The sequence below is a fragment of the Gallus gallus genome, chromosome 2 (assembly GCF_016699485.2).
Source record: "Gallus gallus isolate bGalGal1 chromosome 2, bGalGal1.mat.broiler.GRCg7b, whole genome shotgun sequence".
Taxonomy (NCBI): domain Eukaryota; kingdom Metazoa; phylum Chordata; class Aves; order Galliformes; family Phasianidae; genus Gallus; species Gallus gallus.
In genome coordinates this window covers 96754849-96781159 of record NC_052533.1, presented here as the reverse complement: position 1 = coordinate 96781159, position 26311 = coordinate 96754849, and the positions used below count along the sequence as shown (strand labels likewise).

Sequence of the window (26311 nt, the reverse complement as noted above, 5' to 3'; positions counted from 1 at the left end):
CCCCCGCGCGCTACGTCCGCCTCCCGGCGTCATCGCGTCACTTCCGGCGGCTACAGACACGGGGCGGGGCCAAAGCGGAAGACTGGCCGCGCGAGGCTCCGCCCGAGGGAGCGCCCGGCCGGGCGGTGACGTCATCGCGTGACGCTACCCGGCTCGGCGCGGCTCCGCCTTCCCGCTCGCCGGCCGGCCGGCGCGTGCTGCGGGCGCAGAGCTCGCGCCGCGTCCTCTCGTCTGAGGAGACACCGGCGGCGGCGGCCGCCATGAAAATCTGGAGCTCGGAGCACGTCTTCGGGTAGGGGGCGGCGAGAGGCGGTAAACGGCGGGGGAGGGAACTCGGTCTGTGGTTACCCCGCCGCGAGCGAGCCGCGAACTGCGAGGCGAGGCGGCAGGCAGCGGCCGTGGAGGCGTCCTGTGCGCCGGCTGGTGTCCCCTGGGCATCTGTGGTGGAGCCCGAGCGTTCGTTACGTCAGGAGATAGACGAGGTCCCGCCACAAGGAGATACGGACTGCCTGTCCTGTCGTAATGGGACTGCTCCCGTCCCGGGACTTTGAGATGACCGAAGCGTGATGCTCTCTAAACTTTTAAAATAGAAACAATTCCGTATGGAGGAGAGTGTGCGTAACGGCAGTGCGTGCTAACGAGCTGCTGCAAGTAGAAGGGAAAGCACAGGCTTAATGCAGCAGAGTCGGTCATAGAATGATAGAATGGTTTGGGTCGGAAGGGACCTTTAAGATCACCTCGCTCCAATCCCCTGCTATATAGGCAGGGACACCTCCCTGTAGAGCAGGTTGCTCGCAGCCCCATCCAGCCTGGCCTTGAATGCTCCCAGAGAGGGGAGACATTCAGTCTCCCTTGGCAACCTGTTCCAGTGTCTCACCGCCCTCACAGTCAAGAATTTCTTCCTAATATCTACTCTAAATCTACCCTCTCCCAGTCTAAAACCATCTCCCCTCATCCTGTCACTACCTGTCCTTATTAAAAGTCCCTCCCCAATGTGACGTGGTTTCTTAAAATCTGTTTCTTTATTTTGAACTTCCTGATTACTTCTTTATTATTGTTACTATTTTTTAACTCGAATTCAACTCCAAGCTGATAACTCCTGTTCTCTTTTACTTGGTGAGCTTATAAGCACAGAAGAATTTAAATTGGAATGGACTTCTGGCGACCACCTCGTCCAGCTTCCCTGTCAGAGCAGGGTTCGCTTAACTGCAGGGTTTCTTTGTCAGTTGAGTTCTGAGGTGGATGGAGATTCAGCGAATTCTGTGGTCCTCCACCCTGATGCTATGTTTTCTATATAGCTAATTGGCACGTCACATGTAGCAGTTTGTGACTGCTGCCTTTTGCCCTCACTTCTGTTAGTCATGGGTTAATCATTCCTTTCTTTGCTCCACGTAAAGGAATACATGTTGTTTTCCTGTTTGCGTACTACCACTTCCTTATGGTCTTTGGAAGCATCACCTAATTCTGAAGGGATATTTGGGAGCTCGTGAAGTTGTACAGCACATGCCATGCTAAGAAAGCTGGAGCCCTGATTTAAGGTTCCCGAATGCTTGCGATTAAATCCAAACTAGTCATAAATATTGTCTCCTCTTCTTTCTCCAGGCACCCCTGGGATACGGTGATCAAAGCTGCTATGAGAAAGTACCCCAACCCAATGAACCCATGTGTAGTAGGAGTAGATGTCCTTGACAGAAGCCTTGACAACCGGGGGAGGCTGCACAGCCACCGTCTCCTCAGCACAGAGTGGGGATTGCCAAGTATTGTGAAAGCGGTACGGTTTATTGAGGTTGCGATGCATTTCTGTGTCGTCACGTGAACTGGCACTGAATTCCAAGTCAAAACCTGATTTATTGGGAATGTCATCCACAAATATCACATAAGCTGTAATCAGTGCGGTGCATAGCAAGAGTGCATTGTAGGCTGCAGTGTGCAGTGTGTTCCTGTCGGTACATGCCTTCTGAGCTGGTCTGTGTCACTCTGTATCACTGATGCAACGTGGCACCCTGTGATCTTGCCACAGGTTGCAGTGGTTTTGTGTTTGTGAATTGTACTCAGCTTTTTAATTATTATTATTATTTTTTTTTGCCTTTCTTCACTTTCAGATTTTAGGAACGAGTAGAACTCTGACTTACATTGAGGAACATTCTGTGGTGGATCCAGTGGAAAAAAAGATGGAGCTTTGCTCAACTAATGTGAGTGACAGCTTAAGAAGCTTCTGGTAATCAGTGACAGAGATCAGATATTTTGCCTCTCTTAACAATGTAGCAGTGAGTTTACATCTTTCAACAGAAGGAGGCAATTTCCAGGTGCTTTATTTTTTTTCCCTTCTTCCCAAGAATGCTTTGGGATCAAGGATTTGTGATTCTCTTCTTAATATAAGACTGTTCCTCAGGATGCACATGACGTTTCAAGTTTAAAGCAAATAACGTGTTCTGCTTTACAGCACTGTTTGCAACGAAAGTTTTAGTTTGAAATGCCTTCTTCTCCACGAGTGTAAATGAAGTATTATGCTGTGTTTTGCTATCCTGGGAAGTTGCAACTCTGAGATTTGAAGTAGAGTTGTCTGTATGGGAGAGAGCCCTGTCTTTGTATGAGAGGTGTTTGCTTTCCTCCCTATTAATTGTTGGTACACTCAGAATAATGTCATAGTGGTCTTGGTCTTAAAGAGCCTTTCTGAATTGCGTGCCATAAATCAGATATGGTTCGACATTTAAAAGAGGGCAAATGGAAAGCTGTTTGTGCAGTTTACTGTGAATAGGAACTGTGATACAATTAAATCAATGATAAGACAATATGCATCACCCTTTATAGGTCTTTTTATTGACTGTGTTCTGGGTTTTACACTCTGCATCTGCTGCTTTGTCTTTGCCTTTAAACGGAGTGCTCTCTGAATAGTGCTCTACTGACACTACCGAATAGTGTCAGTAATACAAATGTGAAAGATGGGATGTGAGAATTTCACATCTTCTTTTCTCTTTAAGATTACCCTTACAAACTTGGTGTCTGTTGATGAGAGACTGGTTTACACACCTCATCCTGAAAACCCTGAAAAGTAAGTAGGGATATTTGTATGCTTTTTTGTGTATGGGAGAAAGTATGTTAGGCAAATTCAGTGTATTAACTTCTCTTTATTCTCTTACAGAACTGTGCTAACTCAAGAAGCAATTATTACTGTCAAAGGCATTAGCTTGAGCAGTTATTTGGAAAGCTTAATGGCAAACACAATATCTTCTAACGCCAGAAAGGTACATATTCTTCAGTTTTTTCTCTCTGTCGCCACCCACATCTTTCCTTTTGTTAAAATAGTAATTGTCAAGCATGTGTGCTGAGTACTGTATTTAATTTCTTTTAACTTTGTGCACAGAATTCCAACTGACTTTTTGTAGAACCTCAGGAAGTAGAACATAATTTACCAAAGGATGAGAAGGTTTCACTCCTAAATCTTTGTTCTCCACCTAGGACTGCACATCAGAACAAATCAACCTCTATATGTGCATGCTACAGCTACACATCCCAGACACATATTATAAAGTTTGTTTTGACTTGGTTTTTCAAAGTATTTTTTTAAACACTAGCCACCCATTTCCTGGAGTTAGTGCTAGTAGTGGATGGATGTAGCTTCCTTTTCAGCCTTTTAAATCTGGGTTTAGCAGTTGATGCCAGCATATTTTCTGGGCTTCACTGTGAGTTGCTTCAGTTCCTATCTATTATTAAGTTGTTTCTTTGCCTTTGGCTGAAAATAATGCCATGTCTGCAGAGGCCTTTGAAGGTAACACTACACCCACTCCTCTGTTTCATGCTTGCCTTTTCTATTTGGCTCGCAGCCACAGAGCTGAACTTCAGGACAAGCAGAGTTTCAAGGGTGCTTATTTTGGAGTAGTTTGTTCTGTGCTTCTTCTCTGGGGAAGGTTGGGAGGCGGGAAAGAAGTGGAGTTGATGAAGACATACAGACATTGCTGCCTAACAGCAGGATGAGTGCCACTGAAATGTAAGCATATGCTCTGCATTGCTGGGAGAGACTCAACAATGAGAATTTGGCCCAGGCAACTTCTGTTAGGCCAGAGATCCTGTGCTTTGGCCAGCCCTTTACCCCTGGGAGAGATGCTGCTTGATGAAGGCAGTGTAACTCAGCATGACCAAGCCAACTAGGTCAGGAAAGGGGAAACCCCTTCTGTGTGCTTCTATACAAGCGGAAGCAAAACAGGTGAAAACTGGGGGATGAGGAAGGAGTGACAGATAATTTTAGACACCAACGAGTAACATTAACTGAATACTCTCTGTGTGAAAGTCACAAATGAAGTGTGTTTTGGTTAAATTACAATCCTCTTCCAATTCAGTTTCCTCATAGAAGTCTGTGTGGGCATTTGTTCCTTTCCTGCAATGGCAGTCCGGACCCCGGCTCACAACGGCACTTCAGTCTGACTCAGGGGTAGCACAGCACTACCTACCTGGAGTGGCCACATCAACTGGGCATGCTTAAAAGCACTCCTCTTATGGCATCTGTCAAATCTGCACAGCTCTATCAAATTGAGAGGAGGAGGATTTACTGTTATGTATTTGTGTGCCACCTGTGTGAAAGCTTAATTTTTTTAGTGGAGGTTCTTCTGTTTTGCCATTTTCAGGTAACACACTGGCTCACAAGCTTCTTACAAACAAAAAAAGATCATCCTGTCCTGCCTGTTTCACTAAAGAGTCTCTTTAGAGCCTTAGCAGGAGTTAGTAGTCGCAGCCCCGTCTTTGCATTAACATAGCCTGCTATCACTGGCTTTTCTAGCTACACTTCTGTATCCTTAGCACCCTTCTACAGCTTCATGGCAGATGCTGAAAAACGTATTGTTGTTCTTAAGAAATAGGGAAGTGCAGAAATGAGTCTGGAGATGTTGCACTGAGGTAGAGATGGGGATGAGGCAGATGATGCGTTACTGTTGCACTGATAATGAACGGATCTCTTGCCACATGTTGTCAATCTTTTCTGTGTTACTCCAGGGGTGGGATGCTATTGAGTGGATAATTCAAAATTCTGAAAGCGCTCTAAGCTAGCAGTTCTCCACATCTACAGTTTGTACTAACTAGTGGTAATGCCAGCATTCTTCTTCTTGGTACAGCGTTTCAGCTCCCTAGCAAATGTGTGCATGAGTTGTCGTGATGTGAATGTCCTGAATTAACCTGCATGTATGTTTTATGTACGTTACGTACAGGAATGGCAAACGTGTTCATTATGTAGTAGGTCAGACATAGATCAGTTAACCCGTGCTCGTGCCCTTGGGCAGCAAACCTGCTGCAGCCACAGCTTGTGCTCCAGCTGTGAGTGGAAGCACTGCTGCAGCTAGCTAGGCACGGCAGGGAGCTCTTCTACCAAACGTTGCTTTGGGTCTTGCTCCCTGTGATTTCAGTGGATGAACCAGGTACCCGAGGGAATGAATACGTCGTTCAGTGACTGGAATTGGCGGCACAAAAATGAAACAGAAATTGATAACGTTGATTTCTTAAAACAGATTGCCTACAGAAGGGTAATCTTTTACATAGCGAAATTGGATTTGCTTTTCTTGTGTCTCAGGAATATCGTTGCCCTTCTGCCAATTTCCATGGAAATCTGTACAAAGTTTGAAGCTGGCAGAATACCAGATTCCCTTGGTGGTTTTCATTGCTTTTGTTAGTTGTCTTCTTTTTGGTAGTGATGTGTCCCCTCAGCTATGCGACTGTGACAAAAGCCGACTTCAAGGCTGGGAGAACAGAGTATACTTGCTTCAAATACCTCTGTGGATGGTTTTCCTTCCACTAGCCAGTGAAGCCTGTCTCTGTCATTCCTGTATTAGCTTCTATTTCAACTAATAAAATTCCTTTTTTTTAATCCATTCTGTTGCTTCTCTTTGTTAACAACATAGGGATTTTTTTTTACTGCTTACTTTGAGATCAGTATGCAATGAGTGCTTGCTTTTGTGTTCTCATTCCACTAAGCTTTTATGGCTGTTTCTCTAGAAAATGTCAACCACAGAGGCTCAGCATTTATCAGTCACTTAAGCTATACCAACAAATCTACACCTGTAGCATCTGGTCTACTGAACCCATCACACTGCTAACACATGCAATGAAAACGAGTATGCATGCTTGGTTATGAATGTGCTTGCTTAATGAGCTACTTACCACAAATATTGTTGTACAATATGAAACTTTATAGAACAATCCTCTGTCAGATTTCTTAATTTTTATTTTAAACTGGGCAGCTCTACAATGCTTGGAGGCTTTACATCTTGTTAAGATTTGTAATTTCATTTCCCATGCGGAATCCTTCCTTGCTGATATCACAAGTTTATTCTTAGCTGCAAACTATAGCATGTAGCATAGGAAGAATATACAGACCTAGATAGTCTTAAAAGCTGAAGGAAATATCTTGGTACTCTAGTTGAACACTTTATTTTGTCTTAGCATTTTAGTTAATATATTTATTGACATGACTGGGTTGGTTCATTGTCAGGGCTTGAGAAGAACCTCAGAATTTTTCTACTGAGCATTTTCTATCTACATCAAAGCTGTTTGACTTTCCGACAAGTTTTCTTTGCCTGACTGCATAAATGTAAGTCATCGCTGTCATAGTGAGTTCTCTGTACCAGCGTGTCATCTAAGAGAGGATGTTTTAACCTGACTTCTGAATACCCAACATATGCTTCCTGGAAGGTGATCCCTTCCTTCCACCCCAGCTTTGTTCCTTGTAGAGCGCCGGGCTCAGCTCCTTCATGGCTAGTTACAACTTGTTGCTGCACAGTAGCCTGCTCTTGTCTGGGTGTTGCTACACATGCTGTGCTGGTATTCCCAGCTCTTGCACAGGGTATAGAAATGGTTCAAGTAATCACCTGCTGAGGTATGGTCAGTTTGGTGCCCAAGCAGAAAAGCTCAGAAAATAACTCATACTCTTCTAAGGAATTTTTCCAGCAAGCCATTCTTGAACAACTGGACAATTTAAAGCTGTGGCCAAGGGTTGAACACTTTGTTTTGGTAAGCGGGTGGCTTTTCTCTGTGTAAGGACTCTTACAGTTAGTCTCTGTGATAAGAAGAACCTGAAGAAAACCAGAGTCAGCGTTTGACTCAGCTTGATGAGACAAATACACTCTTATTCATAGTAAAACTATATTTCATTTAATATGTTAGATCTTGCACCCTGAATCTGGGCTTTCAGCATTATTCCAGGATAACGTTTCTAGCCTCACAAAGCATCTTCACAAGAATGTGTGTGGGCTTTGTTTTGACTTTTTCTTTTTTGAGAGGTTTTCACGGTTATTTGTGCAGATTCTTGTTCATGCTTAGTGATTTGGAAGGGACACAAGAAATAGGCTCTGGGCATGTTACTGAGCTTTTGTTCACTGTATCACCTATCCTGCATGCAGTAAAAGCAGTATATCAGAGTTGAGAGCAAAACTCTGTGAGGAGAGAGGAGGTTCACCCCTTTTCCTTCGTCCCAGCAGGAGCCTGGAGCACTGACATTGCACTCTTGAAGACTCTTAAAGCTCAGAGCCTTTGCTTCAGACTAGACTTGAGAGGGTGCCATGTGGCACACAGTTGCTGCTTTCCATGCTTTCTATTCTGTATTCTTACTAGGGTAAGAATGATGAAGGTGTCTTGGCTTCTCTTTAGGAAAAAAAAAAAGCCTTCATAAAAGCCTTCATGTTTCTTGGGCTGATCCCATCTACTTGTTTTGGTGAAAGCTGTCATCATGAGACTGTGGAACTGCAAGATCTTCCACTTGGACTTAGCATGGTGGTTTCACTGAGATATGCAGCTGAACTCCACAATACTATTTTATCACTCCTCAAAGGAAGAAAGGGAGAAAATGGTGAAAAAGGGCTCAAGGGCTGAGATAAGGCCAGGGAAATCACTCACCAATTACCATTGAAGGCAAAACAGACTCTGTGTAAGGAGATTAATGTAATTTATTGCCTATTACTAATAGACAAGAGCAGTGAGAAATTGAAAGCAAGCCAGTGTTGCTCATGTCTCAGCTCTGGCCAACAGCAGGTCCCTTCTGGGGCAGCTGGAGCTGGCTCTACTCTGACATAGGGCAGCTGCTGGGCGCTGATCAGAGGCCATCCCTGCAGCCCCCCAGTACCAAAACCCTGCCACATAAGCCCAGTGTTCAGCTTGGCAGAGGTGCTTCTCTATTTTCTTCATTGTGTGGCTGCATGCTCATCTTGGGGTGTAGCTGCTATGGGGTCTTCTTAAAGCAAAAGACTTTTTGATGTGCCTATTTTGCTGAATTCTACTGCTTTTACTGAAATGCGGGCTGTCAGTGCTAGGCTTTAAGATACACCCTACCTGTTCTGAGAGCTGAATGTCCCTTGATAGAAAAGATGCAGCTGCGTCTCTCCATCAGCTTCCTTTATACTGCTTAGTGGAACTCAGTGCAAGGCCATCTCTTTGATCTCTAACTAGAGTTCAAATCAATTTGTTGCATTTTCAATGGGCACTTGAAGACTATCTTTCTTTGTCCTGGATCTTCTCGACAATTGTCCATATACAGCTCTGTTAATGAGTGCGAGAACAATACGTAGACTCTTCCATAAATTTACTGGTCTTCTTAAGGTGGTGGGAGCAGCAGGCAGTAGAAATAGCAGTTCTCTTACTTACAGGAACTGAACTGCTGAATGAGGCTTTTTGCATAGGTGCACTGCTGTGAGCTCACACCAGGATTGCATTTACCTCCTGCATATGGATTACTCATATGCCTTTGGAGTGAAGTTTCAGTAAGATGAGAAATAATCAATACAATCCCATTTCAAACCACGGAGGATGGGGAATTTTAAAATAAGTCTTATGTCTGACAGAGGAAAAACTATAGAAGCATGAGCAGTGGTATGATGTTTGTTCTAATCCTAAACTCTGCTATTTGCTTGGCAGGGCCGGGATGCCCTGGAGTGGGTGATCAGCAAACTGAATGCAGAATTGGAGGAGCTGAAGTCAACGCGCGAGGGCATAAAACCAGCCATGGCAGCGGCATCCACAGAGAAATAGAAGCCAAAAACACACCGAGTAACTGATTGAAACATTTCATTCTGCAGACTGCTGTCTCGACGGCCCTTCCAAAGGCTCATCCGCGTAGGTTTTATGTATTTATAAGAATATTGGATCAGCGGGAAACTAACCTCATCTTTCATCTCCAGAGCAGCTCCCTTCGCCTACTGCAGATTAAACTGACCTCCTGCAGATGCTCTTTTCACTTAAATGATTTCTTTTCAACACCGGAAACAAAAACGTTCAGCACATTTAAATCTGCCTAAATGTGCCTTTTGTAGCAAAGATTGAAAGTATGTTATATTTTATACCATCTTTTTCATACTCGAACTTGAAAAGAACTCACATGTTTACTGAGGGTTCTCCAAATGAGCATTAGGTCTGCGAAGGGCTGAGAGCACTAAATTTTGTCCATTTTGTACTCTTAAAACCATTTAAAGGGAGCTACGTGAAACAGAGTGTGACACTCTAGAAGTAAAGATGCCTATCTAGAGAATCATCCCCAACAGCTGAAACTTGTGTTGCGCTGACTCTTGTTATGTTGCTTAATGTGCTGTCTGAACGTGACACACAGATGCTTTACCCTTTAGGTGTTTATGTCCAAAGAGTTTCTATTGATGTTATCCGCCTCAACAGGCTTTTTCTTTTTCTTTTTTTTTCTTATTTTGTGGGGAGAAGGGTATAATTTATTTTCATATTTATTAACTTTCCCAAGTTCCTCCTCTCAGTAGCAGAATAGGAGTGGGAGGGGCTGAGGAATACTTGAGTTATTTATCTGTAAGAGGGTCCTTGCAGGCTACTGGAACAAAGAGGCTCTTCTGTTCTCTGCTTCTTGCTCTTCCTGCAATCTCTTAGCTGAGGAAGAGCCGGCTGCAAGAAACGAAGAGCTCAAATGAGAAGTTTGAAAGCCAAGGGGTAGTGCTTCATCAGCGTGTGTTTTTCGTGCTCCAGAGGGGAAGAACAGAGCACAAGAACAACTGGGCTCTCCTTTTCGAATGCTTTCTACAAACGACTGACTTCTGCTGTAATGCATTTTTTCAACACTTTGCTACGTTGGTACAAATGTTTTTAGAAATGTTTTAAATGCTCCTGACTGTCTGCAAAAATACTGCAGTAATTATGGAAATGGCCTCTTTGAAAATATGCAGAGGTGCTTATTGGTAACAGTTCCAGCTTTTGTCCGAGGTTCACAAGGCTTTCTTATTTGTTCTGGGTGTAGGTGGTGTTTCTTAGATAGCCCTCTGTTGGGGCATTATTTTTTTGTGTATACACAAACTGAGATAGATAAATGTTGCAAAGTTGTTTACTTGCTCAGGTGGTGAGCATGTGTTCAGGGAGCTGTGAGAGCACGAGGAGCTTCTTAATAAAAAAGTGGAAATGTTGGTCACTGTTTGGATCTGGTAATTTAAAATGTCTGTGTAGCTTAAGGGAAATCTCAGAGTTTGCATTCTGTTTAGCTTGAAAGTGAACATATGGTTAATTTGGATGTAAGTATTGTTTAGGTAAATGACATGGTTCTAATGAATAAACTTAATTTACATTGTTAGCAATTATTTGAGTAGCTAATATTTGCATTGCTCTTCTTCTGTGGACCTAAAGCCTTTCTCAGTTGGGCACAGGATGTTGGACCCTGACCTGGTAGCAGCTCCTTCCTGCGATGCACTGTGGATGGCTTTGGTGCTCATTGTTGCTGTGGCACTTCTCAGGGGAGTGGTGCTGCTTCCTGTGTAAGGACTGCAGGAGCTGTCCCAGCACCCCGTGACCTCTGGTAGGAAGGGCAGTGCAGTGATGGCAGAGCTCTGAGCAGAAGAGGAGATGAGTAAGTGTGTGTGCGTGTGGAAACCTGATCTGCAGCATTCCCATAGTGCTTATGGGAGATGATGAAGCCTCAACTGTGAAGCAACAGAAAAGTTTTTTGTGAGGTTCGTGTATTGATTTAGTTCAGAGGAAGAGTTGTCTAAAGCTGCTTCTTACACCAGATGTGCTCACTGCTGTCTTAAACACAAATGATGTGTGTATGGCACCTCCCAGCACTATCTGCCATTCCAGAAGAGTCACTGCAAACACCCATGTTGTCCCCAGAGTCAAACTTGGCTGCTGTGCTCTTTGGATCAGTACCAGCTGTCCATCAGTTTGATCAGTTTCTTTCCTCACCCTTTGTTTCCTGCTTCCAGAGCAAATCCTTACCCTCTTGTGTAACAGCATCTCCTTTGTTTCCTTTCCCTGCTGTAGGTTTGGGGCTGATTTCTCTCCGCGTTTCATACTACAAGATCTAGACAGCAAAGTGCTTGGTGTTCCCTTCTCTGCTGCCCCCCCTTGGCACGGGTCAGCACTTTGTCTTCTGGGGCTCTGAGCTGAAAGGGAGAGGGCAGCCCCTTCAGGGAGGAAGGAGGCTGCTTTCCCCCAGGGGTCAGTGCTAGCTCCTGGCTGCCTCTCTCTGCAGCTGGGAGGGCACTGCTGTTTCTCACATCATCTTTGGGGTGTGTGATGCTCCTGCTGCCTTGGGCTTGTTCTCCCTCTGACTGCTCGTGTTGGCAGTGTGTACAGGTGGGATTTGGTGTGCAGCAGATGAAGCGATTCATAATTTTCTGTGGAGAGTTCTACTCTTCTGCTTTCTGCTCACTGAGCTTTGCACACAGAGCTTCCACTTCTGCCCTGACCACGAGTCCTGTCCCTGGGCTCTGGTGGGTTGGCAGCTCTGTGTTCAGCCCTACTCTACAGAGCTGGTTCTGAAGCACGCTGCTTCGCACTTCTGTTACATCGTTCATGGAGTTTACCCTTTGGGGCAAAAATCTTTTGGGATTGCACGTCTTGTCCTTGTACACCTTTGATTGAAATCCCCAAGTGGGGCAGTCGGTGGCCCCATTACCATTTTACATCTCCTTAGTGAACTGTGACAGCCAGGAGTCTGCGAGGTGTCTCTTTATGCCATGTTACTCTATCTGTCTTAAATAAATGACAGCCTCAGTTAAACCTTCTGGGGGTACTCGTGTGATACAGACTGGGCTGTCAGTGTTCAGAGCTGTCTGAAGAGAAACGATCGGTTATCCTGTGCTCAGGAGTGCTTGGACAAGGCTGTGGCTTCCTGGAGCTCACTGGGAGCCGCTGTTTTGCTGCTCAGCGGTGTGTGGTTGCCCTCTGTCTGCACTGTGATTCCATCTGGGTCTGCCGGCTGCCTCAGTGAGCAGTAACGCAGGGAGGAGTCACTGGCTGCGACTTGCCCTGTTGCCGGGCTGCACGGGCAGTCACTGCTGTTCTCAGGGGCCATCACATGTTTCCCCCCTAGTTCCCAGCCCCTGTTCCAATGGCGTTCAGCTGTTTTCATCAACAAGCCCTTGCCTGAAGAAAGGGCTGCCTGTTCTTCACAAAACTGTAAAGTACAACAAAGAAGACAGAAGCTTTGATGTTCGCTCCCCCATGAAGAATTAGCGCAGACAAAGGCTGTCATGGAAAGGCATTTTATTTTCACCCAGTACCACCCCTCCCACTATAAAGGAAAGAACGGGGAAAGGAGAAATAAACCCACCAACCGCCCCCAGAAACGACACGGTCACAGGAGCATTTGCAAGGTCAGGTGTAGTGCATGGGAGCACTGCAGCCGAGCCCCGCTCGCCATCGCGGCAGCAGCAGCTCCAGTGCCGCACAGCTGTGTGCCATTCAGCTCCGTGGGCCCCTGTGGTACGTTCGGACAGACCTCGGGCATTGTAACAAAGCTACAAAAATAAGGAGATTTTAAAAACTGCTGGGAGGAGCTGAGCGTGCTGCCCCACGTTCAGCAGTAATTCACTCTAAAATGCCTACAGAGCGCAGACTGTCGGAGGGGCCGAAAGCGTTAACTCTAACGAAGGGAACAGCCAACACGCGTATAAATAGGACTTTTTTTTCTTCTTTTTTTAACTTTGTGGAAAGTTAATTCTCGTTGCATGACTGATGGAGACTTCCTAAATGTCAATAAATATATTACACGTATTTACAAGCTTCACCCCGATAGCAACATGGCGCTGGGCCCACAGAAGCCGTGCGGTGCCCAGGGCCGGCGCTGGGGGTGGGCCGAGGCCTGGGGGCTGCCAGGTGCTGCCGGCTCTGCTGCCCTGCGCCCTGTGGAAGGGGAAAGGGGCATGCGGGGCGCCCGGCCCTGAGCAGCCTGTGGTGCCAAGGGGGAGTGGAGCTGGAGCAAGCAGAGCGCGTGGCCAGGGCGCTTCCAGGAGAAAGCCATCAGGATAACAGCAGGGGAAATTCAGAGCGAGAGTTCATGCGTTTCTCTCAGCCTAGCTTTCCTGATGCACAATGCAGCGAACGCGAGGCCTGCTTTTGGCACAGGAATGAGAAAAAGTGCAGATGTGACCGAGTTGAGGGGCCCTCCTCACAGCAGCGGCCTCGGGCAGCTCTGGCCTCCCGCCTGCCTGCCCTCGCGCCCACCACTCTCCATCTGCCAAACTCTCATTTCCCAAGGTGGCAATGAAAGAAAAATACGGGTGGGTGAATGTGTGCGGAGATGTAAGGAGCCTTTTCGTGTGCTTTTCAAATCAACCTACACGCGGATGGTGGTGCTGGCCCTGCCTGGGCTCTGCCAGCATGAGGTCCACATGGGATGGACGCATCGCTGGAATCCACGGGGCAGATCCAGCCCCGCTGCTCCGTGCAGCTCTGAGGTATCGCTCATAATTAATCCTTAGCATAGAAATGTTAATAAATAGATCTGAAACTTTTCTGCTATGTCCTCCTATAATACACTGCTACATAGATATTAAATATGCCTCAGGGTATTAAAAAATGTATGAAAAAGTTACAGTAGTTGATTTTCAAGTATTAACAACTTGATTACGTTAGTTTTAAACACCAGAATGATCCAGACCCAAATTATAGACTAAACTCTGGTCAAGCCTGCATTAAAAAAAAAGTATTTCAACTTAAAAAAAGTGCAAAAAAGCATGCAATGGTGTCAGCTAATGGTGTAGCGTCGTTGGAACAAGTCACCCAGTGGCCCCGTGTTCTTCTATGGGCAAAACAAAGAGGGAAAAAGAATGAATCAAGGCGGGGAAATGAGAGATTGCTCCCAGTCTGGGACGGCGCCACCCCACATCTCAGCAGCACGTGGGTCCCTGCAGCCAACTTATGGCCCCGGCAAAAACGGGGCTCTCGGTGGGCACGCTGCCAGCAGAACCACTGTGGGATTTGTGCCTGCTAAGATGCACACATCCACCCTCCTGTCCCCTGAGTGGCCCAAGGAACAATGCTACAGGTGCTCCAGTAGCACCAGGAGCCTCTCTTGCTTCCCATCCTCCCCATCCGCTGTACAACTGTGCCTACCACCAGAACTCACTACCACCAGTACCTGGCATCATACATTCAAGTAGGCAGTACACCCCTGGAACCTGCCCAGAGACACCCAGGGCAGCACTGAGGCCTCAAAGAGCAGCAGCCCCACGATGATCAGCTCTGTCACACCTTCTGCCGCAGGGCCCGTACACCGCAGTCCCATGTTGGACCCCAACCTCAGAGCAACAGAAATGGTTCAAAGAAGGACTGCTCAGAGCACAGCCACTCACACCAGTGCCCGGTGAGCTCTGAAAGCAGGATGTGAGCATTACTAGCTTGGTAATGCCAATATGACTTACTGCTCGCTACTACGCTGGCACTGACTCTTTGTTAGATTGGGTTCTCCGTTAAGCACACGTTTTAGCTCAACTCCAGAAAATGATTCAAAGAATGGTTAAAAAAAAAAGACTGAAAGCAAGAAAAGGCTTTCTAGTTTCAATGCACGCATACAAAAGAGGCAACGATTGCAAACTGTAGATTTTCTCCCAGTGCGAGCAGCTGACCTGCTGCGTGTCATTCCGTCCAGATAAAAACACAGCTTCTGTATCTCTGGAAAACACGGCGGTAGGAAACCCTGTGACTGAATGCAGATCCAAGCCAGCCGAGAGAAACGAAGCAACGGAAGGATAACCCTGTTTTGGTGACCTCTCCTACGGACGATGACCTCATGAAGACAAAAGCAAAGCAAAAGGCACAAGGCTCAGATCTCATTGATAGTTCTCTCAGAGGGGCGGTAGTCAGAGGTTCCTGGCGACGACATGTAGAAGGACTGTGTCTTCCTTTTTAACCTGGCTCGCTTGTTGGCCAGGGACAGGCTGCGCCGGCTTGAATTGATGATTTCTGAAATGAACTTCTTGCAGTCCACACACACCTCCATCGTGCTCCAGTCCTCCATTAACTCTTTCGGAAACTGCAGCTCTTCATGTGACTTATCCACAGATTTGGACCTTGAGGCCAACCTGAAAGGCAAAACAGCAGGACCGGTCTCAATATGCAGCAGCATGGCAGAGAGCACCCTGGGACGCCTTCAGCAAACAGCAAAAAACAACTGGAGTCAAAACCGTTTTCTTTTCTCCTATCCCAGAAATGACACCTGGCTCAACAAGACTGCAGAGTCACTAGCTGAAAGGGTGTGTAAATTTGGGCAGTGTGCCCAGGCCCATGGCCAGACAGCTTCTGGAGACCTCCAAGGAGGAGACCCCACAGCCCCTGGGCAGCCTGTGTCAGTGCTCTGTCACCTGCACAGCACAGCAGTGCTCCTGGTGTTCAGAAGGAGCCTCCTGTGCTCCAGTTCGCTCTAGTCCTGGCACTGGCATCTGTAACTCCAAGAGGCATTTCCAATGCACACAGGTGACCGGGGTTGCTTCTCACCTGGGTATGCTCCGCAGTGACCGGTGGTGACTGGTGGAGGGCTTCTCTGGCCTCATGAAGCTCTCTCCTCGCTGCAGGGTGGAAGGTCCCAGTGAGAAGATGGGGAGAGTGGAATATGGCTTTGATGGCAATCGCATCTGTTGAGCACAGAAGGAACATGGGATATAAGGAAGATGCAGTATCATTTCCAAAGATGACAGCTTTTCAGAAAGGAGCGAACCAGAAATGTGTTTACTTACCTTTTTGCAGCACTGTGAGCATACAGGCCTGTGTAAGAAAATGAAAGCCTGGGTCATTTAACTGGGCTATGCCTTACTGACGTCAAGAATAAGGGATAAATACCCCAACCCCTTACCCAAACACTTTTGTTTTAATGTTTCATCAATATAAAAACCTAATCAGAACATGAAGACAAAGGTGAGGAGAATGCTAAACAAGAACTACAGCTACAGAAAGAAAAAAGGGGGAAAAAAGGGGAAATAGCTGTTTTTCCTCTAAATAAATACCCTTTGGTAAGTGACACAGTAAATCAGTGGTTCCACAGATCTTTCAGATTTATCATCCTATTGTTTAGCTTGATTTTTTTCATTTTGCCTGCAAATTATTCCTTTTCCCCTCCCCCACTGGTATGCCAAAAATAACCCAAAGGTAAATTGTCCTGAAATGTTTCCCCCACCAGCACAGGTTATAGAACTGCTGACCAGAGAGTCTGAATAAATTCCATCTCACTCTCCTGTAAAAGAACAAATTAATGTTTCTTTGACTTATGACCAAAACTCAGAGAATCCTCAGAGTTGGAAGGGACCCTTAAAGGCCATCTAGTCCAACTGCCCTGCAATGAACAGGGACTCCACAGCTACATTAGGATGCTCAGAGTCCCATCCAGCCCAGCCTTGAGCGTCTCCATGTTGGTCTCTTGACCACCCTTACTGTAAAACTTTTTCCTTATATCCAAACTAAATCTCCCTTCTTTAAGTTTGAAATCATTCCCCCTTGTCCTGTCACAACAGACCCTGCTAAAGAGTCTGAGTTTCAGTCCAAGGAAGCGTGTTGCTTACAAAAGATCCATTTTAGCATACTTATAACATTTGTTTTTAAACCTGGACTGTTAAGTGAAAACAATCAACACTGTGCAGCATTTGGGGTGATCTGAGGTACAACTCCACATTTTTCACTCTGCAAATGGTACTTATTTATTAACAGATACTAAATATTTACCTTTTACAGAACTGACAAGTGTAAGACCAGGTAAAGAAAGAAAACCTTCTTGTCCGACAGCAAAAGCAGAGCTGAAAGGAGAACAGAGAAGTTCCCATGTTAGACAAGTTCCACACAACAATGACTTCGTCTGTCAGTTGCTGCCAGTGAGACCGGTGTCACAATGCTACGTGCAGTTCTGGGGTTCATGCTTCCAAGAGGATATTGAAAAGAATTGTATCTTCATATATTAAGAAATATTCTTTTGACTTTTAAATGCTCTCTTAAATGCTTGCCAGTTAATAATTATTTTATTCCTCCCTTACTGGTGTTTATACCAGTGCTATATTAACAAATGAACAAAAAATCCACACCAACCAACCAACCAACCAAAATGACAGCAAAGTCACAGTAACAACGGTAAGGCAGAGTAACTATTACAACTGAAGAACACAAGAACTAATGGGGATAAACTCAGCCATGAATACATTTAAGCTGGAAATTGTTCCTAACCATCTGTGCCGGATTCTGGAATATTAAGTGGTTGCCTGTGATAAGATTTGATGATTCTCTTCCAATCCTATGTTCTTGATCACTAGAGGAGGTCCAGGAATGAGCTACTACAGCTATCTTAGTTGAGGAAAACCCGTTGTGTTCACTGAAAGGAGGCAGGCATCACACGTTATGAACATTTATATGAAGAAGAGGCATTGAACAAGGAAGAGCTTTTTTTGTCATAGATGACACACTGGGATCCAAAGACAGGCTAGACAAATTTGATTAAAAATAAAAGGGAACAATTTTAATAGTGGGATAAATTAAAGCACCAACTCACTGTGAGATCTGATAAAATCTCATTACTGGGCTTTATGTTGCGTGACAATATGCAACAGCTGAACCTACAGCTAAATGAAGTCTTCAGATTTTTGTTCTTCTGCCTTAAATCAATCAAACCTTTACATCTGCATACTAATCAGAGCCTGTAGTTAGAATACATTACGCAGTCAAAATACACTTACTGGAGGCATTTGAGAAGCACAAGTCAAAAGAAGGGGAAAAGGACATTGCTTCTACTGGTAAACATCAATCCCCAATCCACAGTTCACAGGAAAAAAATGTGTTAGTTAATGGGTCCTCCAGTATTTCATGTTTACGATTGTTTTGGTTTTCAAGCACTTGCAGTTCTCTAGCGTGCTTTATTTCTGATTTACAAATGCCACAGCCAAGCTCAAACTGCTGGTTAGCACAGGACACCGCTCACAAGGTGCGCTGCACAGGAAGGGTGGAGCCTGAAGAAATACCTCAGAGCAATGGGGGAAGTGCCCCACTGTTTTGGGTGCAAACAGCTGGAGACAGAAGCCAGGCACGTGCCAGGCAAAACTCCAACCAAGCAGAGTGTGACCCAGACTTTAACCAGACACCAGGAGCTTCCGTAAGGTGAGAGAACTTGCTACGGGGTCACACAGACTATAAATGTCCCTACTCTAGAAATGGGAATTAAGTGCAGAGGAGAAGATTCTGTTGATATAGGGGAAAACGGGCTACTTATAAAAAACCTCTTGTAATTTCCTACTGCTTAGCTGTAATTCTATTTTCTGGAATAGAAATGCTAAGCAATGCTGCAGAAGATGGGGGCAGAAAAGACCTTATTGAAATTTAAAACATACATATACAGATATGTTCTAATTACTGCAAACACTGCTGCATTTCTATAGAAGGTATAAGTAAGGTATTTCTGTGTAAAGTTTTTATTTTTATATATTTAATTCAAGGAAGCTGACCCACGTGTAATAAATTTAAGGGGAAGTTTGGTGGTTCTATCTTCTTCAATACAAGTAAGAAGCAAATGGATCTAACTCGCAAGCACTGATGCCTGCTCCCAGCTTTCCACCAGCTTGAAGATGTAAATGAGAGGTCTGTGCAACCAACCTCCCGCAGTCACCTCGCTGCCTCCCCAGGCTCAGTCATACCTTTCCTTTCTTGAGAGCAGTGTAGACGTCTTTATACTGCTGGTACTTTTCCAGCTCTGCCTTCACCAGCACCTGACGGATGTGCATGACTTCCTCCACCGTCAGAGCCAGACACTCTACCGGGTAACAAAACTCCTCCTGGAAGCCAAAAATCCATGTTACTTCAAAGCCAAATTGCTTCTTCTAAATTTCAACCTAGACAACCAACCACCTGGTTAGTAACTCCAGAGAAAGAGTTTCTCCCTTCAATAGCATTGGCTCATTCGTGGGCATCACACGAGTTTCAAATCATCTGAAACTGTGGAAGTGTGATCTCAGTGGTCTGATGTTCAGCCTCCACAGTGAGTTTTGTTTATTCTCTCTCCTCGAGCCATTTGAACCTTCTCTCCATTTGTCTTTCGCCGCAAAGGTTGATTTTAATCAATTGACATTCAGGTTTATAATTAGAAAGCAAAAAGGTAATTTGGCACATGGTTTTACTTTAAGTATTCTTAAGAAGACGTGATCTCTCTGAGACTTTGTGGTGCCCAGAATGGCCGAGGAAAGTCAGTAGTAGCCCATTCTAGCAGAATTTTTTTATTCAGTGGTACCACATCTTGGTGTTCATGTGATCTAACGACAAAAAGTTAAGGCAATCCAGGCAGACAGGCTCTCCTTTCTGCCACCATAAAGTAACAGTGGCGATTCAAGCTTTAGAGGGTAACCTTCAAATGTAGAACTGGTTACCCAGCGTTGGATTACTGACGGCAAAGAATGAAATAGAGAATGACCCAACAACTTCCCAGCGACACGATTTCTGTACGTTCTGTATTACAGCGTGATGGAGAATACTGAGCAGAGAACTCCTGAATTTGGTACCAAAGAATAAAAGCACCAACCCAATTTGTAATCCAGCCCTGTAGTTGATTATACAGCTCCAACAGAAAGACAGAAACCTCTGTGGGAATTCCCATCGCCTTATGCTTAGTGAACCCTTTCAGTGAGCCCAGAGGGGCTGCTGTGTGGTAATGACAATGACATCCAATGCTCTTTGAATAAAGGAAGGAAATTTTTCCTGCAAATACAAAGACACGGCCGACAGTTCGGAGGTCTGATTTATAAAATGAAGAGATGGTTCAGATTAATTGTGAAATGTTCAATTTACGCGGACCCAGAGTTCGGTTCTGTCTTTCCATTAGATTAAAAAGAAGAAAATCTTTCTACGTTGCAGACCTGGCAAACATTAGCATTTAGAAACCACCACATTTTTAAAAACTGTTGTCTTACCTATCTAGAAAGGGAACACAAAGAAACTTCACTCTGTTTAAGGCACCCCACAAAAGACTAGAGTTAACTTTGTTAGATTTGCCAGCTAAACCTTTGGGGTGTACGGGCGCTAGTTTTCTGGAAAGAACAAGCTATGTCAAAAACAACTGCAATTTGCTCTGAGGTGTAACACAGCACAGCCAAACAAAATGCCTTCTGTTCATTATGAGACTTCACAGCTAACTGGCTGCCATTGGCACTTCATTCTGGTCCTTCCCATAGCAACTGCCTCGCTACAGGGAAAGCACGGCGGCGGGCCGGGTGAGATGGGAGAGGAAGTGGGTGGGAAAGCGTGATGCACACAATGCCAGCAGAAAGCCTCAGTTCTGCATCGTGGGAGACTGAGAAACTGACTGGGGTGAATGAGGCAGGCTGAATGCTTTTCATCAATCAGAGCTTTAGGTCCTTTAGAAACACAGTTCTTACTTGGAGGCACTTCCTTCCCCCTCATGTGCGCCCGCTCCGTTAATTTATAGGACGATGATGTCAGTGAGTATTGCTCCTTTGAAGACAGTCTGTAGGTCTACTATAGGTGCAGAGCAGCTACCGGGGGAATAGTGTGGGTCTGTTGTACCAATCAAAAATGATTACTGCTACAGCACGTAGAAATGGTTGCAGGCAACAGGGGAAACATAGAAAAAAATGTTCACATGTTTAAATGCTAATGTTTTAATTCCAGAGGTTACACAAGGACAACAAAATGTTAATGCAACATTAAATGAAAGATAAATATTATGCTGATTTCAGAAAACTGCTTGAATTTTCTTTTCCCTTTTTGGCATAGAAATAAGTACACAAGAAAATCTTTTGTTTCGACACTGGCTGTAAGGCACTGAAATTAATTAAAATTACACTAAGCACTGATTGAACTTCATTAAACCATGATGCTTTGGGGTTATTACTCAAACTTCAGCAGTGATCTGCTCATGTCAGGCAGCTGCAAATGAGAGAACTTCAGTTCTCTACGCAACCTGCGTATGACAGAACATACTAAAGACAAAATGTGATTTGAATGGTCCTGATTTTTGGAATTGTACTAAATACTCATTTGAACATTCAAGGTGAGTCAGTATTCTTATTTTTAAAGGACATAAACTCATTTAGAAATACTAATTCAAACTTGAAGTTTCCACGGTCCTCATGAGAATTAGCTTAAAGCTTTGACTGTGCAGTCATTTGATATACTGTAATAGCTTAAGGTGTATATGTGTAACTTAACCTCTTCTATTTGGGAAAAGCAGGTAGTAAGGATTATATGTTCATAATGTGAAATAAAGTGCTTTGTAGGTCATTCTCGGCACACGTGCACCTGATCAGTCCTATGACTATCTTTTTTACACTAACATATTCCCTGTAAAAATTCTCATTAAAAGATGTCACTGGGCAGTCAAATGAGTTGCACCAGTAAATTGCAATAGGAACATGTGCCAAATTGGACTCTAAATTCTGCACTTCATGGTTAGTCAAGCACTCTAAGCTCTCACTGATTTTGCAGACTAAAAGTTTCTAAGAAGTTCAGCTGGGAGTCTCAGCTCTCCTACAGAAGATTACACTCTCAGTTGGGACAAGGAAAAGAAAAAATCAATTATTTTTGGGGTAATGAATCATTTTTTCTTGTTAGTGGGCTTGCCCTCCCTGGTACACAGTTAGGAATTATTCTCTAAGTTCCGATACAAAATTGTGCTGAGGACCAAAACCATTTGCATGTTTTCAAGTGAAACAGATTGCAAATGTCCTTTCATTCTACAGGGTGTATCTTGCTAGAAACACAAAAGCTCACTCTTTTCAACATAGTCCAAAAGCATAACATTAGTTTTGCTGTTGTTTTTTGTTTGTTTGTTTGTTTTCTGCAGGATCTTCATGCACTGTAAGGTTTAAAGTCTGTCCCACTGACAATCTCGTGATGTTGCATTTTTAGTTTGCTGTCCTTTCAGAACTGATTTCTTTTCCCCGTGAGGTGATTGAAGACACACAGATATCCTACACACACTGAAATCAATGTCAATCAGGTGCAGTGTCCCAGCCTAAGCTTTAATTCTTGCCACAGCTTAGGAAGTGCTCCCCGAAGAGGGAACATGCTGGTGAAGGTGATTTCCAAAGCCAGCAAAAAGAGGCAAACCTTTGCGGGTTTCCACCTGCTGGCAAAAGCTCTCTCACAGAGATAGTACATAGCCCCTGCCACCCCACACATGGCTGCTTCAACGGGATGAGAGCTGAGCAGAGAAGCTGTTTGCATAGTTGAAAAAAGTGGTCTGAAAGTCATCCTTGGAAATAAACTCCTTATCCTAGGAACCTGAACAATAGATAGGAAGCAGAGAAGCGAATGCTGTGTATAAATGAAATCATTAGCTTTGGTCCTCTCGGTCATGAAAAATAATAATGATGATGCTGATTTAAAAAAAAAAAAAAGAAAAAAAAAAGCAAACAAACTACAAAGGCATTCATATGCACATATGAGGACATGACTTCATCTCTGATTAGGCACCAAATCAGCTCACCGCAGTACGCACACCACCAGGCTGGCCTCACAAAAACCTGCCTTCCATGGAGCACTGGCAGGGTGACATTTCAAAAGGGCGACTGTCGGCCTTTTACCAAGTTTGTTTCCCTTCCCCACCTGCTTAGCTCTAACTCCCTCTGTCTGATGAGATGCCAGTTCACAAAACAATAGTTAGTATGCAAGACAGACCAGTTTCTTGCTAATCCTGCTAAGAGACTGCAGCAAACTCCTGCCTGTTTGCTCTGGCATGGAGAGCTATTTATTGACGAGGCCTCTTCCACCTTGAAGAGAAACTGCGGTCACAGGAGCGGGTGATAAGAAATGAAACTCCATCAATCCTGGAGGAAGGGATGAAGAAGCGTGAAGTCAAATAAAAAATAAACCATATTCTGCGGGTATTGTGAAGCGTTCACTGGGGGAACAGCAAGGTTACACATGCAGCACCCGGCATGGCCACTGACACAAGCTGGCATCCTTCAGGGAAGGAAGGGCTTTGCTGGTAGCCAGCATGTGTAACTGGGACAGTGCCATCATATCACAAACCACCTACCACAACTAAAACCAGGAGGACTATGGGTGTTGTCTGTCACACCCTAGAGGGCACTATTGCCAAGTCAGAGAATTTGCTCTGCAGTCATCAAATAAGACAGGTTCTTGTTAAAGGAACATCATTTCACTACTGATTTTCCTTCTCTCTCACTCCATAGCCAAAACCAACTAGCTGACAGCTATCTGGAAATGAAAAAGTCCACCAGAAAAGAACTTGGTAAAATCTTTCTCACGTGTTCCCGTACCTCCCTGACATACCTACTGTCTTTTCTCCCTTTTTCTTTAATACTTTCAGCAGGAATGGAATAATTTAATTAATTTTTCAGCAGCAGTTTTATTTCATATATTATTTTTCTAGGCATATGTCAGTGAGCATATGCCTAGAAACAGGCGTATATATGAAAATGCATATGTGGCCAAAAAGGTTGAGAACTTGTTTCCCCTCTTCAGAATAAAAGCCTCATAATTAAGATTCTTCAGCTGTATGATCCCCTCAAATACATGAGATGAGATCAATATTATAATGATGTACCACAATTCTCTGGATTAAAAAAGCGATGGAACAAATGTCTCAGTATAACATGCAATGCTTTCTCCCCTCCTCCCTTTCAACAGCGTGTATGGGAATGACTGTGGACCTATCAGAAAATAAATCCTGTGCTTGCCCATACCTTGAGTGCAGCAGGCACTCATAATGACCTATTTTATACGAGAGCATCTTCAAACATGTACCGAAGGAACCCTCCATCTGATTCTGATGCAGTGTGTTACGCCTCCAGGTTCATTTCAGCAGAAGTGTACCTGTGCTGTGTTTATTGATATGCTACTACATCACCTTCACCATGAATGAGAAACCACGTTCTTGTGGAAATATATAATAAACAAAATCCAGCAGACCCTCTGAAATGGCAGAAGCATGTTGTGGGAATATCTGGAGATATTTTTCTTGCTAGTTTATCACCAACTAATGGATTCAGATCCTGGCCACCACTGCTTGGGTGAACAAGAACACTCCTCAAAAGCCCACTAATACCGCTGCTCTAAAATACAGGGCGAGTGAATATGCCCTTCCTTTCAGAACTAAGATGTGTTTATTGACTTCTCTATTCAGCAGCACCTCATGGGGAGTACTTGAAAACCCTGCTGGTAGGAAAAAGAGACGAGGAACATATCCTGCATGAAATTACAAAGCACTAATCAGTAAGTCAGCGTAAAAGAACCAAGATTTCATACCCGTTACTGCTTATACTCTGTTGGAAAACAGCTCTCAATTAAAGCTAATTGATCAAATGTACTGTACTTTCTTTTCAAGTATTAATACAGTTTTTTGCCTCAGTGACTTCAACAAAGCAACATAAACAAACCTTGATTTGGATTACTGAAAGAGCTTTTACATGTATAAACATTAACCACACAAATTCTTAAGGTAGAAAGAAAAGAAGCCCTTCCATTCATTCAGCCATTAACTAAAATGCTGCCAAAAACTAAATTAAAAAAAAAAAAAAAAGGCATTAAAAAAATCCAGAGCTTTGGAATTGTCTCTATTCAAATGGAAAATCAGTAAGGCAAAGTTTGCCTGTTTCGGTAATATTCTGAAATAAAAGCAAGGCACATGGCTTTATCCAGAGTCCTAATCAAAGTGCAATTATTTTCCGAGGCATCTGTACCTGGGATTTTGGATCAATCAGAAAGAAAGTTCAAATCTTGATTTCACAATGTCTTTAGTAGCCCAGGGCTGTTTCTGGATTCAGGAGTTTTCTTTGAGTCAAGTTCTAATCACACTGAAGCCAAGTTTTAATTTTCATTATACTCTTAGCATGCCTCTTTTTCTCTCTCCTACCACCCACTCCACTTACAAGTGATCTGGAGCTCTGTTTTGAAGGTGGTAGAAACTGTCTGACATTGGTTGGAGTTTCCTTTTCAATGGAGTGTCGTCTCTGAGGTGGCTGCCGTCTCTCTGGCTGTGGTGTAGATGATATGGGCAAGAACTTTGGAGGTGCTAAAGATTCAACCAGTGTAAAAGAATTAGTTCTCATAAGACAGTGTTGGATAACATTGCTTAGTACTTGAAACAGTCATTGATTTCCTAGAATTCCTACTGCTGGGGGCTCAAATTACACCTCCATACTCTTCAATACAAGTATCACACTGATCAAATTTTCAAGACTGAAAGAGTAGGAATACTTGTAAGACCAGCAAATACAAGGCACGCTACTATCCATTTATCACTGCATATAAATTCAGAGTGCCAAGATATTGGCTTTATACAACTTATTTCACCCCTGTGCACAGATTACAAAAGTTAATTACAAAAGCTTTCCAGTGAAACTGGAACTCATGTTGTACAGTAGAGCCTACTATAACTCTGAAACAAAAAGATCAGATTTTCCCGTCTTGCCAGTAAGTGCTTTACTTGTGAGACATATTGGTGATTACTACCTGTCTTTCAAACAAGTACATTCATCGATGTCAGAGGTGCTGAAAACATTTAAATTGGCTTTTAGATTGGTTTAGAATGTGTTTCTGCAGCAACAAATCCTTCTGCGATGAACACAGCTGAAATATACACTTCTGACTTCCTTTACAATTCCCTAACAGTTTCAAAAATGAAGTTTTCTGTTTCACAAAGATATCCACATATAGTACAGGCTACTGCCTTCCACTCATTAATTCCTACATTTGACTTACTCAGTGTGTACCAGGGTTCAGATTAACAGATTTATTCCATTTACACTCAGCTTCAGCTTCCTGTAAGTGTCAAAGTTCACATAACAGAAAGGAACAGAACTAGGTGAAAGCAGGCGCTCTAAAACTCACTCTTTCTGCTGGTACCTTCCTGAGAGGGGTCTTCCACTTGTGAGGGGGAGATGCTGCTGCTACTTGTTGATTTGTGCACTGACTCCTCCTGTGTGGGAAGATGAGAAGAAATAGAATTCATCAGAAAGTATTTTTTCTTGTCTTACTGCCTCTTAGCACGTAGACATCACAAGCTATCAAAGGCATTTTACCACATTAAATCACCCAAAGCCCTAGAAGAAGTCCGAGAAAAAATGTTGACCCTTCACAGCACTGTATAATTTTCTAAGCTCAACTTTTG

General features: G+C 44.1%; 2 protein-coding genes across 11 annotated transcripts in view; one reads left to right on the top strand and one right to left on the bottom strand.

Moving 5' to 3' along the window:
* Positions 1–178: 178 nt before the first annotated feature.
* PRELID3A (PRELI domain containing 3A) lies at positions 179–10553 on the top strand. Of its 4 annotated transcripts, XM_015282480.4 has the most exons (7): positions 179–292; positions 1603–1771; positions 2103–2192; positions 2982–3052; positions 3143–3245; positions 4987–5075; positions 8890–9024. In XM_015282480.4, the coding sequence occupies exons 1-6, from the start codon at positions 261–263 to the stop codon at positions 5038–5040; spliced, it is 519 nt and encodes a 172-aa protein (XP_015137966.1). In that variant the 5' UTR covers positions 179–260; the 3' UTR covers positions 5041–5075; positions 8890–9024. The 4 variants fall into 4 exon arrangements, with proteins under 4 accessions (XP_015137966.1, NP_001026182.2, XP_040540858.1 ...); NM_001031011.2 differs by lacking the exon at positions 4987–5075 and having other exon boundaries at positions 8890–10553; XM_040684924.2 differs by lacking the exon at positions 4987–5075 and having other exon boundaries at positions 179–482; positions 8890–10553.
* A 1894-nt stretch (positions 10554–12447) lies between these two features.
* The window catches only part of SPIRE1 (spire type actin nucleation factor 1), a 125211-nt gene continuing 111347 nt past the window's right edge, over positions 12448–26311 (bottom strand). For 2 of the 7 annotated variants that reach the window (XM_040696641.2, XM_040696643.2), the window contains 8 exons: positions 26032–26119; positions 25071–25213; positions 22285–22458; positions 18861–18998; positions 16912–16982; positions 15933–15960; positions 15694–15830; positions 12448–15281 (listed from right to left, as the gene is read on the bottom strand). In XM_040696641.2, the coding sequence (XP_040552575.1) occupies positions 15023–15281; positions 15694–15830; positions 15933–15960; positions 16912–16982; positions 18861–18998; positions 22285–22458; positions 25071–25213; positions 26032–26119 (1038 nt within the window). In that variant the 3' untranslated portion in view covers positions 12448–15022. The remainder of the gene's footprint in view (positions 15282–15693; positions 15831–15932; positions 15961–16911; positions 16983–18860; positions 18999–22284; positions 22459–25070; positions 25214–26031; positions 26120–26311) is intronic. The other 5 variants (XM_040696642.2, XM_046938002.1, XM_040696644.2 and 2 more) reach the window with 3 other exon arrangements.